Source organism: Diceros bicornis, chromosome 8 (genome assembly GCF_020826845.1).
Source record: "Diceros bicornis minor isolate mBicDic1 chromosome 8, mDicBic1.mat.cur, whole genome shotgun sequence".
In the NCBI taxonomy this organism is placed as follows: domain Eukaryota; kingdom Metazoa; phylum Chordata; class Mammalia; order Perissodactyla; family Rhinocerotidae; genus Diceros; species Diceros bicornis.
In genome coordinates this window covers 57,144,285-57,164,243 of record NC_080747.1, presented here as the reverse complement: position 1 = coordinate 57,164,243, position 19,959 = coordinate 57,144,285, and the positions used below count along the sequence as shown (strand labels likewise).

At 35.8% G+C, this 19,959-nt stretch overlaps 1 protein-coding gene across 1 annotated transcript; it reads left to right on the top strand.

Annotated features, from left to right (window-relative positions):
- Positions 1-3,388: 3,388 nt before the first annotated feature.
- JCHAIN (joining chain of multimeric IgA and IgM) lies at positions 3,389-13,002 on the top strand. The gene is made up of 4 exons (XM_058547233.1): positions 3,389-3,576; positions 6,663-6,786; positions 11,029-11,109; positions 12,021-13,002. The coding sequence occupies exons 1-4, from the start codon at positions 3,513-3,515 to the stop codon at positions 12,223-12,225; spliced, it is 474 nt and encodes a 157-aa protein (XP_058403216.1). The 5' UTR covers positions 3,389-3,512; the 3' UTR covers positions 12,226-13,002.
- The last annotated feature ends 6,957 nt before the right edge of the window (positions 13,003-19,959 follow it).

The window sequence follows — 19,959 nt, the reverse complement described above, 5'->3', positions numbered from 1 at the left end:
TGACTTTGGGGAGAGAAGAGCACCCTGTCCTTCTCTCTGTCAAGAGTAAAGGGAGAAAAGTCTTTTACCACAAACACTACTATTTCCACAAGGCCAACAGCTCCTCTGATGGCTTTCCCCTTTTCCCGCCAAAGTCCTCTAAAGACTGGAGGAGGGAGCTTGGGCGTGGTGGGGTGGTGGTTGATGGCAGTAAGTTGAGCTCTGCTTCCTCTTGTTAAGCCTTGGAGGAAGGGTCTGACTCTCTATAGTATTTGGGGCACTTAGCCATTCTTGTCAGCTCTGAGCCCTACTTGCCAATGCTGGGGCAAAGGAAAAAAATGCTTTTTATTACTGAGGCTATTGTAGTAGTCTAGGAAAGAGATGGAGGCTTGGACTAGGGAGGCAGTGAAAATGGAGAGAATAAGATAAATTTGGGATATATTTTGGAAATAAAACCAACAGGACATCGTGGTAAATTGAATGTGGGGGAGAAGAAAAGAAAGGAATCAAACGAGAGGATTTTGGCTTGAGTAACTAGGTGGATGGAGGTGCCATTTACTGAGATGAGGAAGACTGGAGACAGAAAGAGATTGGAATGGGAGTGTGAGGTGACTTGGTCTTGATCAAGTGTACTGTTTGCCTGGTTAAGTTTTAGGTGCCTGCTAGACAGCCAACGGAAGATATCAAATAGATACTTGGATATAGGCATTTGGAGCTCAATGGGCAAGTAAAGTCTAGAGTTATACATTTGAAAATCACAGCATGTCCTATATTCAAAGCCTTGGGATCAGATAAAATTAATTAGGGAGAGTATGGGAGAAAGGAGAAGGCTGAAGATCAAGCCTCAATATTCACGGGAAAATTCAGCAAGAGACTGAGAAGGAGTCACCAGTGAGATAGGAGGAAAACAAGGGGTGTATTCTCTGTGTCCCAAGAGAATAAAGTCTTTGTCATGATTTGAGTATCCCAAATATAATTAGCTATGTTCAGAGGAAGTGAAGGGCAACCTATTTCAGATGGTTTTTAAATAAATGCTGATGTCTGCTGTATAGGAAATTGAAACAGAACTTGAGTGGGAGTCAAGAAGGTGAGACTAAATTACCTTAAGATCTCTTTTATCCAGATGAGTCTGTCACTGAACCTCTTACTATAAGAATCATATATGTGAATGTAGAAAAATAAACCATTTTTGGTGAAGAACTTAGAACGTATGGCTGAGCTCTTAATTACTTAACTCACTTGCATGAAAATGGTTCTACTATTCACATTTTACATTTTTTAGTAGGAAGAACATAACTAAAACTGGAGATGAAATGGTTTAAAAAATAAACCGGGACCTGTTATATGTATGTATGTATGTATGTATGTATATGTGTACATATATATATATATATATATATGTTTGGTTAGTGCTAAAAAGATTATGAAACGATTCACCTGTAGCACAAAATTATAAAAATAAACAGAAGCCTCAGCTAAGTTGTTTTCAATGTAAGCCTATTTGTTTAAAAATAACTACCTTTATTAACATCTTGCACTTCCATAGATAGTTATGCTGCTAGTTATTTCCTCCCCCCACAGGCTTCTAGTCTGTCAGTTTTCAAATTTTAGTGTACAACAGAATCAACTGGAAGGCTTTTTAAAAATACATATTCCAAGTTCACGTCTCCACAAATTCTGATTGGGTGTAGCCAGGAAATCCATATTTTCTCTAGTGCTCCAAGTGAGTATAGGGAAGATGATACCTGGACTACACTTGGCAAAACACTGGTCCTGATCCTATATTGCCGGCATAGGTAACTTTCTTCTGGTGTCAAAGGTGCCGCTTGGATCTCCACACCTTATTTTTATTAAAATAATTTCTTTTAGATGCATAGTTTACATAATAGAAATACAAAACTATAAGACTGAAAGAATAGAAACACCAAATATAGAGCTTTTCTTTAGCTTTGTAACTATGAATCAAATAATCTTTGCTTTTATAAAAAATAAGCCTTTGGGGAAGCTTCAGTTTGTCCCCTGGGATTTATCCAACTAGCTTTGAGTTTATTTTCAAGCAAGTAATGACTTAAAAAAAGGTATACAGCTAACTTCTAATTACTCTTTTTTGGAGTGATAGAATAAATCGGTTTTATCTCTCTCTCTACAGTGAGAGAATAAATCGGTTCTCTAACTGTAGAAACTACAGTTAGAGCTGAGGAGCTCCTAAGTAGCTGATATTTGTTTTGACAACCTGACCACACACTAAAATAATGTCCTTTCAGATCTCTTTCTTTTTTTAATAGATATAATTGCTTATGCGAATCCAGTATATTTTTCTTAACTCTAAATAGTTTCTAAGATCTATGATAGTAGAAGTTAAAATGAGAGTCAAGTTTGACAGTATAGTAATATTGTGTGTTCTAGTGCCTGGCACTTTGTTCTTGCTAAACGTTCAATACATATTAATTATGTGCTAGACTTTAATAGCTTTCATTCTGCCGTTTTCTGCTGCTAGCTATGAAATCTGCTTGCTTACTTATTATCGTGAAGTATTTCTTTATTACCTCTCAAAATTCTGGGAAACCCTTAAAAAATTAGAGAAGTGAGAACCAAAAGTAACAAGATTTGAAGTTGCATATAAATATAACCAACATATTCTTGGAACCAACCTTGCCTAAGAGACAGGAAATTCTAGCATGTTGAGGTGGAGGGTAGGGGGATGCCCTGTCCAAAAGCTCAGTTTTTTTTTTTTTTTTACACTAATTAATGAAAACAGTTTACAGGAAATACTGCAATGATTCAGTTTTCTGTTGGGGCATGGCATCTCAAATGAAAATCATTTCATGGGTTTACAATGCTGAGAGGTGTTACTAGATGAGCAAACACAAGCTCTGCCTTAATGCTGTCAAAATAAAACATGGCGACTGATACATCTAGTATCCATCTGTTTCTAATTCCAATTCTGTGTTTGAGCTTATAAAATAACTGGAAGTAATCTCAATATGTGCATATTATATGATATATAATATATATATTTAAATCTGGTAGCTTACATAAAGATCAAAAGAAAAAGTTGACATAAGATACAATTGGGATCTTAAAGGGCTTTATTTAGTTCCTCCTCATTCTCTTCCCTTCATTTATTGTTCCAGGTACAACAAATGTCATATATTTGATTTGGAAACTTTATACCTAGGTAATAAAGTTGAGAACCCCTATTTAAACATTCTTAATGGACTCCTGCCTTGAAATTATTATTGCTCTTCTGGTTTAGTTATATAGAGTAAATGTAAAATAAAAAATGGTTGCATCAAAACATGGCTTTTGGGGGATACTTTAGAAGAAACTACGTAAATCTGAGCCATAGATTTCTTTCCAGTGCAGCATTTAAATTTCAGACTTCAACCACAGTTGTGATTGTTTTTAGTTTGTTAGCTGCCTGGAGTGTTATTTTAAGAAAGGAGAAGCACCGTCATTTGCACACTCCTTGTAGGTCACACACCTTAACCCTGACATTTTAGCTCCAGTTTTTCAAAAGCACTGAAGTCAAGATGAAGAACCATTTGTTTTTCTGGGGAGTCCTGGCCATTTTTGTTAAGGCTGTTCTTGTGACAGGTAGGTGGTATTTTGAAAATAAACCCAGATAAAAGGAAAAGTATAGCACAGATCTATTCTTCAGATTTGAACATTTATGTTTGTGCTTTGCTTGGCCAGCTAGCTGGTTACTTTTTCTAACATGCCTTAATCTTTATATGGGCAGTGATCTTTAGGCAGACAAGACTCTCTGTAATTCTTTTTATTCTTTTTTTCTCTTCTCATTTGTTTGTCTACTATAACCTAGAGAATAAGAAAATTATATTTCTGTATATGTATTGATAGCTATACTTATATCCATATTGAATCCTGAAAATCAGTAATCCTTTCTTGAGTGTCTTAAATTAATATTCTGGAGAAATGAAGTAATAATTACTGTAAATACAATATAGAATGCATTAGGATTTTATTTCCCCAGAAAGACTGGTATTAGTTCTAACAACTTTCCCAGATCTGAGCCTACAGATTTGTTATGACCCTTTAACAGTGTTTAATGTTATACAGGCTGCCTATAACTTGATGGCTGAAGTTTGGTTATTTTGTGTGTTAACATTTCAAACTACTAAAAAAAATAGAAGTGCAGTATTTAATAATTTTCATATAGAAGGGCACATGAATTAGAAATGATATAATTTGGCTGGGTAGTTTCTAACACTTAGTGAGCTTATTATTCTTATTTCAAGACAGAGTATGGTGTAATTAATAGTCATTTTACATATATTTTTACACTAATTTAGTGTTAAGCATAGTGAATTTCTAATAATATTTAAAATATAAAGATAGTACTAAAACATGTACAGTATATATATCTATACATATATATATAAATATGTTTATGAACCTGTTTATATACCTATAAACGTATATGTAAAACATATCTAGCTATATATATATATAAGAGCTATTATTTATTGAGTACATACTATGTTCTAGGCATTATGCTAACTGCTTTACATATACTATTCCACTTAATTCTCACAGTAATCATTTGCGGATAGGTACTGTTATTGTTTCTGACATATAATTGAGCTCTTGAGATTTAGAGAGGCGAAATAACTTACCTAAGTCACACAGCAAGCATGTGGTATGTAGGTAAGTAGGTAGAGCCCAGGCCATGTAACCCTATAGCCCCCACTCCTAGCTACTATCCTATTCTACCTGTATATGAGAATCACCTTTTAGTAAACTCATTTTGCTCATATATAGTATTTATTGTTAAGTCTATTTGCTTATTTGTTTGAACTGAATTAAATTTAACAAATATTTATTGAGCACCTACTATGTCTCAGGTGCTCTTGGAATAAAGTAAGGCACAGTCTATAACAACAGGTTTATTAAGAAAAATACTGCCTGTCAGTGAGAGAGAATGTTAGAATTTATAAATCTTGGTGAATTGAAAGTATTTGTACATTTTCTGGTAGGTATATTAGGCTGCCTAATATTTTTATATAAAAACAGTAATTATAGCTTTTTACTAGGTTTCTGGCAAGAAAATTAATCATATGCCATAAATATAGACATTTTCTATTTAAGACTTAATAGTCAAGTCACATACTTGACTCAATCTGTATTTTTGGTCAGGCATTACATGCTCATTTGTATTTTACTGAGAAAAACATTTAAGAGTTATGAATACAGGAGTAAAGAAGACACCATTTAAGTCATCTTACTCTTTTCAAAACATTAATTAGAGTTACATCATTATTTTAAATGGACTTCGTCATGTTTCTTCTCCAGTATCATACAGGCTTTTATCAGAAGATTTATTAAGAAGTTATGAATAATGGCATAATAATGCATTATAAAGTACTTCAAACAATTATAAGTACAGTAACAGTGGTCTTAAAATGTTCTGTAATGACTGTTATCATTAGGGCTGAAATACTTCAATTAGGTCCTCTCTGCTCTGGAATCGTCTCTAGAATAATTAGACTTCCAGTTACAATTATATCTATCCTGATCATTTAACCTTTATAACTTGAATTCATGTGCTAAATCTTAGTTGTTGTTTTTTTTAAGTTGAGCCTTGATAGGAGGAAATTATAAAGGTCATTTAGCTAAAATTATAGAAATAAAAAAGATATTCAATATCATTATTATTGTTTAATTAGCACTATTGAATAAAACTGTTATTAACTCTTCAAATATCTGTTAATTGATCTAAGTCCAGATAATAAGAAATTTTCTTTGTTTATTCTTTGCAACACTTACCAGACCTCTTTGTCTAAGATTCAGATTCTATAATAAATGTTGTCACTCAGAGTTAAGGCTTTAATGGTCATCTGTGTATTCATTCATTCATTAATTTTTTCCTGCACACAGACTTATTATATTAAATAGAGCTTGTACCTCACAATATTTTCTAAATTGTTTTTGAAAATTTATAGCCTTTTACATGTATATATACTATATCTTTTAAAATAATTCTTATAAGAAATATTAATAAATAGCACCTATTATTTTATTTGATTGAATCATTATACCATGATAACCTGATTGTTATTATGAAAAAGAAGAATATAATTAAGTTTAGGCAAATTGTAGTGGAGAATATTTAAATCTTACAAAATAAGGTTATCTTGGGGAAAATGTGCTTGTCCTTAGCTCTAGTGCAATCTAAGTGAAAAAAAAAGAAGTATAAATGGGAGTTCAGGAAGTATGTGACACTTCAGACTGGGTTTATAAAGGCTAATGTTACTTTTTGTTCACTGTTGAATGAATTGCTTTGGTCTGAGAGAAATCCAGTCTAGATTTTTGTTTTCTCTCTCATTTTGGCATTTGGCACTAATTTTTACAAGGCTACATCGTTCGGAGAGCTGTGTCTTTATTAAAAGCATTAGATTAAAACCAGAATTCATTCAGCTCAGATTCCCATAGACTGGTCCAAGGGAAAACGAGAAAATTCGTTTTGGAGTACATTTGGATTTCCTTCACTATGCTGTGAGATTCCACTTAGCTATTTTAGATTAGGAAAGAGAACAAATGGAGAAAGGTGAAACTTATCAACCATAAGACTTAATTTTTATGCAAAAAAAAATTTAACTCAATACAAAGTATATAAATAGACTTTCATTTCCTTTTCTTCTTAATGTGTTTTCTCTTTCAAGCCCAAGATGAAGATGAAAGGATTCTTGTTGACAACAAATGTAAGTGTGTCCGAATTACTTCCAGGATCATCCCCTCTCCCGAAGATCCTAATGAAGACATTGTGGAGAGACACATCAGAATTGTGTACGTGTTATTTCATTTTTCGTTTTTTGGTGTTGTTAACAGAGATACTTTCTGATATTAGCCATTGTGTGAATGTAATGCCTATATCTTTATTCCTCTTTTTGATGTGTAGCACCTTACATGAGGTTGAATCTAGTTAATGGGCTTGAGCCAATTATGTAGAAGTTGGGAGCAGGAACAAAGGTTTCAGGCAATCTAGGACCAGTCAGCTAGATCAAATTGTAGCGGAGGGTTCAGATCTAGTCATCAACATGCCCTGTTTATATGGAATTATTTCAGTTTGAATCAGAGCTTTTAGTTGCCTTTGATCAGTTCAAACTGAAACTTGAGTTAACACTAAAAATCTTATTTCGTACCATGTATGGACTACAGAGTATTTTACACATACTCAACCATCTGTTTAAAGGTTAAAGGTATTGACTAATTTGGTTTAGTCTTCATTTGTATATTGAATTCAGATATTCATTCCATTTCACACATAGTCAAAGTTATAAGCTATGAGAGCCTTATTCAATAGCAGAAATGCTAATGATATTTAAGAAATGAGATTCCTGTTGGATTCAATCAGTAATGTGTTCCTTGTGAACCACTCCTACCTTGAATAGTTTTCCCGCAATCAAGTACCTGTTATTGAAAAAGAACATAACTTTCAGTCTCATTTAATCAACGGGAGAAGTATAATGTGTTTATAACCTGTTCCCAGTTCTAGCTAGGTCGCTTAATTGCTGTGTGCTCTTGTATGCAAGTTACTTGTCCACTCTAAACTTTGACTTTAAATAGGGGGAAATAATATGTATCTCATAGGGTTATTGTGAAGATAAATTGAGATCTATTCCTTTTAGAGACTTGTAGTTCCTGGCACATTTTCAGAAAATATTTGCTGTTACTTATTTACCTAACCTATGTGCCAGTTATCATTATGTCACTACCCTTCTTAAAATCCCTTTGGCGGTTTCCCCAGTGTTGTTATTAGGATAAATTACAAATGTCTTGGCCTAACCTGCAACACTCGGTGAAACTCTCAAGCTCTTCCATTGCCACTTTTTTTTCGCCTTGTGTTTGAAACTCCAGCAACATTTTAGAGCCTTTATTTCCTCACACTCATAGTGCTTTCTTCCTTTCCTGTTTTTGCTTATGTTAGTTCCCCTCCTTGAAGAACTCTTTCTCCCAACCCTCTTAGCCTGGTTAACTCCTCCTCAACCTGCATGTTTTACCTTAGATATTAATTCCTCTAGCAGGTTTTCTTTGACCATTCAGACTCTATACCACATTGCTCCCTGTGAGAGAGAGAACAATTGGAGAAGCATGTTACTTGAAGGGATGGCATCCATGACATTGGCATCTAAATCATGTTGAAGAGGAGTGTCTGTCTTATGTTTAAATCATCAGGGGGGAGATTTTTATTTATTTATTTTTAATTTTTTTTGTGAGGAAGATCAGCCCTGAGCTAACATCCGTGCTAATCCTCCTCTTTTTTTTTTTCGCTGAGGAAGACCAGCTCTGAGCTAACATCCATTGCCAATCCTCCTCCTTTTTTTTTCCCCAAAGCCCCAGTAGATGGTTGTATGTCATAGTTGCACATCATTCTAGTTGCTGTATGTGGGACGCAGCCTCAGCATGGCTGGACAAGCGGTGCGTCAGTGCATGCCTGGGATCCGAACCCGGGCCGCCAGTAGCGGAGTGCACGCACTTAACCGCCAAGCCACCGGGCCGGCGGGGGGGAGATTTTTAAATGGCACTCCTTGATTCTCCAATTCATCATTTTATTCTATAACATGATTCTTTTTATGATACTATATTGTTTTCTGAAATCAGATAATTCAGTTACTTTATGTCACTTTGCCTGATGTGTATCAATGGTTCCCTGATCTCATTTCTGAAAGTTCTCTTATTATTGCTGTGTCATTATGGCATTATTCCCAACTCCATCACTTACTAACAAGGTGACTTTGGGCAGTGCTTAACTATTTTGAGGCTGTTTCTAAACTGTAAAAAAGGGATAATTGTATATGTATGTATATATACACACACACACATATACTTTGTAGGGTTGTGAGGATTGAATATGATAATGTATAAAAGCATCTAGAATGGTGTCTGGCCCACAGTAGACACTGTTTACTTGTTTATTTCCTTATCTTTCTTTTTATTTATTTATATATTAGAATCATTATTTATTTATTTATTTATTTATTTTTGGTGAGGAAGATTGGCCGTGAGCTAACATCTGTTGCCAATCCTCCTCTTTTTACTTGAGGAGGATTGGCCCTGGGCTAACATCTGTGCCAGTCTTCCTCTATTTTATACGTGAGTTGCCACCACAGCATGGCTTCATGAGTGGTGTATGTCTGCACCTGGGATCCAAACCCGTGAACACTGGGCTGCCGAAGCAGAGCGCACCGAACTTTAACCACTACGCCACCGGGCCAGCCCCTCTTTCTCATTATTTAAAGTCTTTTCTGATATTACTAGAGCCTTTAGACTCTAATAAAAAATACATCCATTCATTTGGCATTTACTGAGTACTACTGAATGCCACTGAGGACTGGAGCTGGGGATACAACGATTTATATAAAACACAGTCCCTGCCATCAAAGAACTTATAGTCTAGTAGAGAACTTTAAACAATTAAAAAGGTAATTACACTACAGTGTTGTAAATGTTGTGACAGGAATAGAGGGGTACCCGATCCAATCCTGGGGGGCTAGGGGTGAGTGGCAGTGAGAGGCAGGAAAGGGTGTTTGGAGTAAGTGGTGGGAGTGGATGATGGCTGTCAGCTGGCTGAATGGGAGTTAACTGGGTAAACGTGTGCGGGCAATGACAGGGTTGATAGGTGGGGCAGATCATTCCAGGAAAAGGAGACAGTTGCTGTGAGGATTATATGAGATCATCATGCAACATGTTTAGCATGGTACCAGGCAGACTGTAAGTACTTAGTAAATGTTAGAACTGTTATTGTTTTCATTATTGTTGACACTTGGAAATGAGAAAAGCGTGTTAAATTTGCGGAATTGCAAGCAGCTGTTTACAGCTGGCATGTATTGTAAAGAGGGTGGCATGGTGAGAGATGAGGCTAGAGAGGTAGAGGTATATAGTGAAGTGCCTTCTATACCATCTTAAGGAGATCCTGTTATGTGTGGGGAGACACTGTAAGTTTTAAGCAGAGAAGGAAATTAGCCTTGTATTTTAGAAAGGCCATTTTGGCAATATGTGGCTAATGCAAAGGCGGGGTCAAGACTGAAGGAGGGTACTGCTGTGATCTAGGAGAGAAATGGTGGTGTCCTGAACCAAGGGGATGGATTTCACAGATCTAAAAATTAGAATCAATTGACCTGTGAGATGGGTTAGTTCTAGGTCATGACAGAGAGGGAGGACTCAGGGATTGTATCCAAGATTTTGGCTTGAATATCTACGTGGATGGTGTAGCTGAATACTGAGTTAGGAAACACAAGTTTTTCTTTGTTTGTGTCTTTTGGTAGGGAAGGGTGCATATGAGGAGGAATGATGACATAGATGAAAAAATGTAAACGTTAATGAAATAACCTGAACTAGTTGATAAGTGTTATCTAATTTTTCATGGAACATCACCAAATCAGATCTGGATTCCAGGTCCAGCTTTACTACTTAGTAGTTGTGTGAACTTGGGTAGGTCACTAACCTCTCTGATTTATAATTACTGCATCTCTAAAATGTGAATAATAATATCTGTCAAATATTGAACAAATATTGAACATATTCCACATGCAAGGCACTGGGAGTATATAAATGTTTTTGCTTCAAGGAATTTATATAGTGTAGGGAAGCAGCTACTCTGTGGACGAGAAGTACGATATGGCATTTGTTATAATAAAGATATATGAACTTTAATGAGACTACAGAGGAAGGGGTTTATTGAGGGATGGGGATGGGATCAAGGTAATCATCACAGAGAAGGTAAAACTTGAGCTTATTTTTAAAGGAAAAGCAGGGATTTGCCAAGTAAGCAAAGATAGTTGACAGAGGAGTTGCTGTAAGGTTTATTTTGAATGGGAAATGTTTAAAATATAGCAAATTACTGGGAAATCTGAGTGATAGTATTACTAAAGAGTGCTTATAGAGTACTGAATGTCCTAAATATCCGAATGAAATATACCTATGAGTGAATGTATATACCTATCCAATGAAATGTCCTAGCAATATACCTATTACCAAAAATAGCAATATCTGCTAGTTTCATTATTTTTGTTTTCTTTCTTTTTTTAGTGTTCCTCTGAACAACAGAGAGAATATCTCTGATCCCACTTCACCACTGAGAACCCAATTTGTGTACCATTTGTCTGACCTGTAAGAGATTTTCCTTCATACTAATATAGATATGGAAGTTAATAACTTTTAATTAAACTTGGTAGTAAGAATGTTTTTGAAAATATGTTGGAATATAAACATATAGCAGTATAATTTGAACTTTTGAATACCTTAATTCTTATGTTAATTATTAGGTATCATAAATTCATAACACTTTATCATAGATAAAAATTAGCTATAAATTTATTCTAAAGAAGAAATTATTGCCATTAGTACAGGAAGAGCCAATTTGTCTTGATAGTTCACTAATTGGATTTTGGAGACATTGACATGCAGGTATTTCTTTGGAAACTATAGAATCCAACATCAAACAATTAATTAAAAATTCTTCCTTCCTTGTCACTATAAATAACTCCTTAAATCCTAGTATACAGTTGAGAATAAGCCTAACAGAGTAGAAGTTGCTTTATGGTGTAGACAAAACAATCATATTATCATATCTTTTGGTAATTATATTGTGTATGTTCAACTAATTTTTATATATTAAAGGTTGAAAAATCTCATGAACTACTCCATATTGTGGAGCAGCTGAGCTCTGAAAGGAGTCACCCTTTGTCAGTTGTCAGGTCAGAGCCACAAGAACCAATTGATTTTGAACTTTATTTATTTATTTTTCCCCCCAAAGCCCCAGTAGATAGTTGTATGTCATAGCTGCACATCCTTCTAGTTGCTGTATGTGGGACTCGGCCTCAGCATGGCCAGAGAAGCGGTGCGTCGGTGCACGCCCGGGATCCAAACCCCGGACCGCCAGCAGCGGAGCACATGCACCCAACCACTAAGCCACGGGGGCCGGCCCAGAACCAATTGATTTTGGAATAGAAATGTATAGTCACTCAGATTCTGAGACACCATTTGATGGAGGTTGTCTAATGCATGTGTTTGTTTTTCAGCTGTAAAAAATGTGACCCTACAGAAGTGGAGCTGGATAATCAAGTAGTTACTGCCACCCGGAGCAATATTTGTGATGAAGACAGTGAGATCTGCTATGCTTATGACAGAAACAAGTGCTACACAAATAGGGTCCCACTTACCTATGGTGGTGAGACCAAAGTGGTGGAAACAGCATTGACCCCAGATTCCTGCTATCCTGACTAATTTAAATCATTGCTGACTGCACAACTCCTTATCTTGACAGGCTCTCCATTTTGATCCAGTTAGTTAATATATTTACTACCGATGAATTTGAAACCATGACTTTTTTTTTCTTTTGGATAATATAAAACTAACTTCTCCCGCCAAATAATTGAAATAGTAACATTGTTATTTTTATCAGGTAATTACTTCTCAATTGTATGTTCACACTCTAAGTATCGAATCTATCACTTGCCTGAAGGGGTATACATCCTTAAGAATATAATTTCTAGTATTTAAAAAAATAGACAAGGGGAGAAAATAAAACTCAAAGAGTAAAAATCAGGAGGCATAATTAAATTTTATCTTTTTTTTTTCGCTATGCTTTAGAGAGCCAGAGCTTTTGCACTTTCCATAATATTTTCTTTTTCACTGTGCAGAGGAAATTTATATCTAAACATAAGTCAATATATGTTTTCATTAGAAAAATAATTGGAAAACGTTTTACAAATATTTATAAAAATCATTTAAAATGAGATCTCTAATGTTTATCAAACCAGTTAGCCAAAAGTGACATAATTAAATGCATAATTAAAAAATATATTTTGATCTAACAGATTTGGTAGCAGATGGTAAAGATTTTTCTTTTTTTAGGTAAAATTTTTTTTTTAATAATCAGGATAGTGTAAGAAATTCCCATTGGAAATCATCTCTCTGTTGTAACTGAATCTTAAGAAATATGTATGCCAAAATTTGTATTCTCTAGCACAGCTTGAACAATTAAATAGATTCTTAAGCATATACCTGTGTGAAATAATTTATTGGAAAAATGTTTATGTTAACTTTGTTGTATATAAGTTAAAATATAATTTATTACTGATAAACAATTTGTAAGTATGATGTAATTATGCATTAGTCACTGAATTCATACATGTACCTATTTGAGGTAGTTTGTCATTTTATACCTAAAAAGGCAAAGTCCCTCTTGATAAACACAGTGTTTATCATGGCACATAAAACTTCTTTATGGCAGAAAGCCATGGCCAATTAATCTACTATGGGTACTATGGAAAGTAAATGCTGACTGTGGATTTAAAATAATGGGAGGCTGATTAGTAAAAGTCAGTTTCTTGAAGAGGCAATGTTTTCTTTCTTTTTTTTTTTTTTGAAGGTAATAGTCATTTTTAATAACTTCCACTGTGTTCATACCGATTATTCAGTTTTTTTTAGGGAGAAGGCTAGGACACTCTGGTACTTCAGCAGGAATCATAGTTTTGACATGCAAAAGATAAGTCATTCTTGACTAATCTTTAATCTAGTATGTGGTTTTAGCCAAGTCTTTGGATTTTATTTAATCAGTAAATATTTATTGAATATTTACCACATGCAAAGAACTGTCCTTGATTTTTGGTAATTAAGCTGTTAGTCACTATTACCACTCCCTCCCTAGGACTCTGCTCAGTTGTCCTCTTCTCTATGAGGCTTACTCTGACCATTTTTAAAAAACTGCGAACTCCATTCCCTTATCTTGGTTTATTTCCTCCCACGTACTTATCACCCTCTAGCAGACTATATAACTTACTTATTTATGGTCTGTCTCCCTCTGCCAGCACCTAAGCTCCACAAGGGCACCCATTTTTGTTTTGCCCATTGATGTGTCCCCAGGACTGACAATGGTGCCTGGCATGTAGAAGCACTCAATAAATATTTGTTGAATGAATGAACATGAGTACAGCTTGGTTGAGGAGACAAGACGTATGCATAAGTAATTACAATCACTTGGCAGAATGTCATAAAGGCAAAGAAATAGGTTCCAAAGTGTTAAGAGAATTTATGGGAGATTTTCTTTTATTTATTCCAGTTTTATTGAAATATAATTGGCATACAACACTGTGTAAGTTTAAGGTGTACAGCATAATGACTTGACGTACATATATATTGTGAAATAATTACCACAATAAATTTAGTTAACATCCATCACCTCATGTAGTTACCAAAAATTTTTTTTCCTTGTGATGAGAACTTTTAGGGGGAGACTTTCTGAAGAGCCTCCTCTACTCTCCTCATCTTGCCTAACTTTCTCTGCATACCCAATAGAAAAAGTTTGTGTTATCACATTGCAGATTCTTGTAGGAAAGACCCCTAATCCAGCATTATTGCCTCATTAAATGCCAGCTGCAGAGGACTGCAAACTTATAGTCCTGCAGGTCTTCCTTCTTTCAGAGGTTCAGTTAAACTCAAAGATTATCATATTAATAACAATTTAGCACTTACTATGTGCTAGGCACCAATCTAAGTGTTTGCTTAAGCATTAGCTCATTCAATATAAATCCAGAGTAGCTGGTGGCTCTTAAATGAGAGTTACTGAAGAAAAATTGAAGCCTTCCTGTTACTGTCATTCATACATTTGCTTGTATTAGTGGACAATTTAGTAGGGCAACACTAAGAAGTCAATGTAGATGAGGCAGCTGTGAAAAGAGCCCCTTGCTTCTTTGCAGGGAGCCTATTTGACCTACGGCTCTGGTATGCATCACTGTGTGTGTGTGAGGTCCATGGGCTGATCCCAGCCAGTGAAGACAGTGTGGCAAGGATACCAAGACAGGCCAGTTCCTGGGAGACACAGGACTCCTCTGTTGAGTGACTGACTTGAGGACTCCCCATCAGCTTTGCTGAAAATTTCTTATCGGGTATTACCTACCCAACCTGCCTTCCTATCATCTTTCCTCCACAGAGGTCAGACCCACATCTGAATCCAATGGCTCTCCCAGTATTCTTGGGCTCCCTCCCCATTTTTCTCTTACAGGTGTTTTCCCTAATCTCTTCACCTTTACTCTCATCTTGGATTCTGCTTCTGCAGGGCCTGAATTAACATAGTAGCCAATTATGGGGTATCTGATATAATGATGATGATGATGATGATGATGATATTGAGCATTCTTCACAGGCCAGGTGATTCACCTGTGTCATCTCTTGATCCTCACAATAAATCTTTGGGTATTACTTTTATATTGTAAATGAGAAAACCAACTCCTTGGGTAATTAACAGTTTGACTGGTTCACTCGTCTAGTAAATGGCAATGAAAACTCTGAATCACTCTGCTATAGCCTTAACAAAGATCAATAGAGGCTCTTTAGCAATCATTTATGCCCACTATAACATTTTCTTACAGCTCATGTGGCATTGTGAAGTTAATGTGACCAATTCATTGACCTGTCATAAGTCAATTATTTTTGTACTTTTTGTCTCCCTTTTAAATTTGAGTTAAATGGATATTTTAAAAAGACAAGCATAAGTGGGTACTAGTGGTGATGTTTTCCTTCTGCATAGTTCTTGACAAGTTAGCCATTTGCCTAAGTGAGCACACTCAGCACCAGCCAGAGAAAAATTATGTTTATTAACAATAAGAGTCATGCTTCTGTGTGCCAGGCCCTTAGAAATTAATAGACCCAAGCCAAGATTCAGTTTTCACTTTAAGGCAACTTTTAATGGTTTAAGCCATTTTTAATGGCTTATAACTTTTATATAACTTGATATTCAAAATGAAAAACAATCACACTTCTACCATCACAAATACACAGATGTATACACACTCATAACCAGATATGCACAGACTTCCTGACCTGGGAGCAGTGGGATAGGAAAATTATCCTTCAATGGACTTTCCAGGTCTTGCCTTTGGGGTGGCAGTGTAGTAAAATGGGTAAATCCATGGCCTAGGTTGGAACACAGACTCTTTATTTAGTGACTAAATGACATTGGGCAAGTTCATTTCATGTAAGATTGTTTCCTCATTTGAAAAAATTGAGTAAAAATATCTTGAAGTTTTGTAAAAATAAGGATACATGCCATAATGTGTGTATATCGCTTAGTAGAGCTGTTGTAGCATTCAGTAACCCTCTTAAACCCTCTATAAGTTGCAGTTGTTATTGTGTGTTACGTGTCTTTTGGCTCTTCTTTCTGTCCACACAACAAATAAGAGAAAAATGTAAATATGTGTTAGATCAGTGATTTTCAAACTTTAGGGTACATGAAACTCACCTAGAGGACTCGTTGGAACAGATTAAGCCCCATCCCCAGAGATACTGATTAGGTAGTTCTGGGGTGCAGCTGGAGAAACTGCATGTCTCAAAAAATTCCCAGGTGCAGCTGCTGCTTGGGAATTTCTTCAGAGCCACTGTTTTAGAATTCTCAACGTCCACTTCCACCTAGTGGTTTATTTATGAAATTAGCAACATACATGCTGTTAACACGCTTTCATTTAATCCTCATAACTGCTGAGCAAAATACGTACTATCTTCATTTTACAAATGGTGAAACTAAGATGCAAAGAGATGAACTTATCTGCTCAAGGTTTTACAAGTAGTATATGGAGAACTGATAACTGGATCCAAGACTTTCAGACTCCAAAGCCAATGCTCTCACTCATTATTATCCTGTCTAAAATACGTTTTCAGACCATTTCCCCCTGTAATTGCACTTCTGGAGAAATAATCAGAAACATGGAGAAAGAGGCATAAAAATATTTATCACAACACTATGATAGTGAAAACTCATAACAAATTTTAAGTCCATCATCAAAGGGAATGATAATAAAAGCATACTTCAGAATATATAGACAACGAAAATGAAGTTTTACGTATTTTTAATTTTGTGGAAATTGCTTGTATAATGTGAAGAAAGAAATGTAGGATATTTCATAAAAGAATTGCTTTAAGATCCGCCCCCAATACATACATATAAGGGAAAACAGTCCAAAATATTAACATTGGATGGTGGGATTATGTGTTATTTTTGTTTCCTTTTACTTTTCAGTATTTACCAAATAGTCTATGTGTGTATTTTATAATTATAAAAATATTAATCATTATTAAAAATTTTAATGAATTATATTAAAATTTGGAAAATTATAAATTTCTATTCATTTACAAAATGTATTTAAAGAAAAAGTGATGTTTATTTAGCATCCCCTCTGTGCTCAGCACAGTGCCAGTTGCTATGAGGGATACATAAGAAGAATGAGAACTGGGCCTCATTTTTTAGGAGTTTTCTTCCTCCTCCTATAAGCAGAGCTAACAGGAAAAAATTAGCACATGATATAAGACAATATGTAATTAAGTGTAAAAGATGATGTGCTGTGAGCTTTCAAGGCAGCTAGGGATGTTAAGGCTGGGGTGATTTTGGAAGAGATATTAATGGAACAGGGCCTTTCTAGAACTTTCTAGAACTACATGAGCCAGGCAAAGAGATAGGAAGAAGCATAACATAAATGTAGGAACAGAGACAGGATTGGCCTGCTCTTCTCTCTGTGTTTTCTATCAAACCTTTCACTTACATGCTTCATTTATATACATCGCCTCAAATTATACACATTCCCTCAAATTAGTGATATTTAGTTTTTTCAATGATCAAGACCATTTAATTCCTTCCCTAGTGAGTGTGCAGTTGTCCCTTATTTGCAGGAAACAGCCTAGCACTTCGCCACTCCAACTTTGGTCCCCAACTGTCTGATTCGTCATCACCTGGGAGCATGTTCATAATACAAAATTGCAGGCTCCACTCCAGATCACGGACTCAAAATCTGCATTTTAACAAGATTTATGTGCACATGAAAGCTTGAGAAATGCTGTATAGCATGCGACACTGTCAGAAACACTCTGAATCCTAGGTAAAGGAGGCAGCTGCCAGCGTGGTTTAATAGCTGAGAGACTGACAAGGTTCTCCCAAACGAAATATTCTACCATTACCTTTCTCTAAATATGCCATGATTAGACTCACTCTTTAAGGGCATGAGGGATGATTTGGGAGGACTACTTATTAGCCAACACTTGAGAAGGAATCTTTTCACCAGGTTAATCACAGCAATACCTGCTTTACACAGTGCGGAAAGGAATGTGGCATGATTATTTGGATAAGCTCAGAGGTAATTACTGTCTAAGTTCTGATGAAGCACAGAAATGGAGGGTGCAGGGTCCTCAGGCGGATGAAACAGGACACTATAAGAGCAGAAGTCCTTGATTGGGAGGTGATGGGGCATTGAGGGCAGCTTCATCTATTTCACAGTTATGGCTGTGTCAGATTACAGCTCGGCTTCCTCCTTGCTTCTTTATTTGAAGAATTCTGCTCTGCCAGCATGGAATTTTGTTTGTTACCAGCCGAATCCTGTTTCTAAATCTTATTGGCTATGAATTCAAAGTGGAAGAAAAAGGTCCAGTAGCTGATGTTATTGGGCTAGAGGTGAGGTGCAGAGGCAAGGAAGAACAGGTGGATAAAACCAAAAGCTATATTCCATGTGAAACGGTGATTGTCTATTTTCCATCAAGTGCAGTTTTCTTCTGAATTTTAATTGGGCAGTTGGTCTGAGTCAGTGAAACCTTTGAGGTTTTGTGAAGGAGAGACAGAGCCGTTGATTTTAAGTCCAACTTTTCTGGTTCCCTTTTTGGTTTTTAGAAATGAAGTTTGATTTCCTGAGGGCTAGACGAATTTTCTTTAGGGTCCTGACAGTCATAACTGAAGGATACTAGGGTAAGTGAGGGCAGAGATATGTCAAAACAAGTAAAAAAAATAACTCAAAGGTCCGGTGAATTTTCTTTAAAGGTGTATAAAGTTAAGACTCTGATGTAAGTGACCAAAGTAAAACACGTTCAGGGGATCCAAAAAGCCAGAGGAAGAATCTCCATGATAACAGCTACTAGGCTGAATTTTCAGAGGTGGCTGGACCCTACATTTCATTTCCTACTTTTCTTCCTACTTAAAGTGAAAACGTACAAGATTTTCTCCAGCCACCTAGATCAATGCCCAACTCTCCTCTAGAGAAATCTGTTATAGGCTGTGAGAGAGAAAAGCTTAGAAGGCATGCGTGTTAGCCCTGCTGAATTATGTCCTGTGTTTGTCATCCTCAGGTATTATTTTTATCAACTTTATTTACTTTATCAATTAAAGATATCACCAGGATATATCCAGACATTTTGGAATCAGCATATGATGGCCACCAGATGTAGGAACTCACTGTAGAAATGGGGCCCTGGTGGTGGGATAGGGGTGTAGAGACAAGAGGGAACCACTGTCAGAGCACGCCATCCCCACTGTGTGCACCTTAATCTTAGAGCTGACATTAAAAGCTTTATAAACCTTAGCAGGGTCACACAGAATAATTTTTTTACTACAAGGAACTCAGGCCTGGTATCCAGGTTTGCAGAAAGATACCGATGGTGATGAGATGAAGAGTCATTTTCTACAGGGACATTTTCACTTCTTTTTTTTCAGTCTATATTCTCAAATTCAATAGATGTTTTTGTACCACTGTACTTTTACATTTTACATTGCATTATGCAATGTAATTTATCATCAGATCATAAATTAAGCGGCGATGCCTCATAGATGAAGATGTGTCAACATATCTGCCAGAACAAATACATGATCCATACATTTTCGCGAAATATTGAAGTGAATGCGTATTTTACAATGAAAGTATTCATACCTAGATTAAAAATCATTTGTAAAAAAAGTAGTGAAACATAACAATGTAGTTTTATTTCAAGAGGATAATTCTTAGGAGACAGTTTTATACAGAATAAGTTAATGATTTTTCAATGTGTGATTAAAATATAAAACTGATGGTGGTGGATTTAAGCAACTAGTGGATGGCCTAGATAATCTACCTCTAAGATCCCTTGTCAGCCTGGGATTCCACGATGCAAATGTTGCTGAATATGTGAAGCTACAGAGTGTGGTGGCTCATTCAGCGTCCCAGAGGCTTT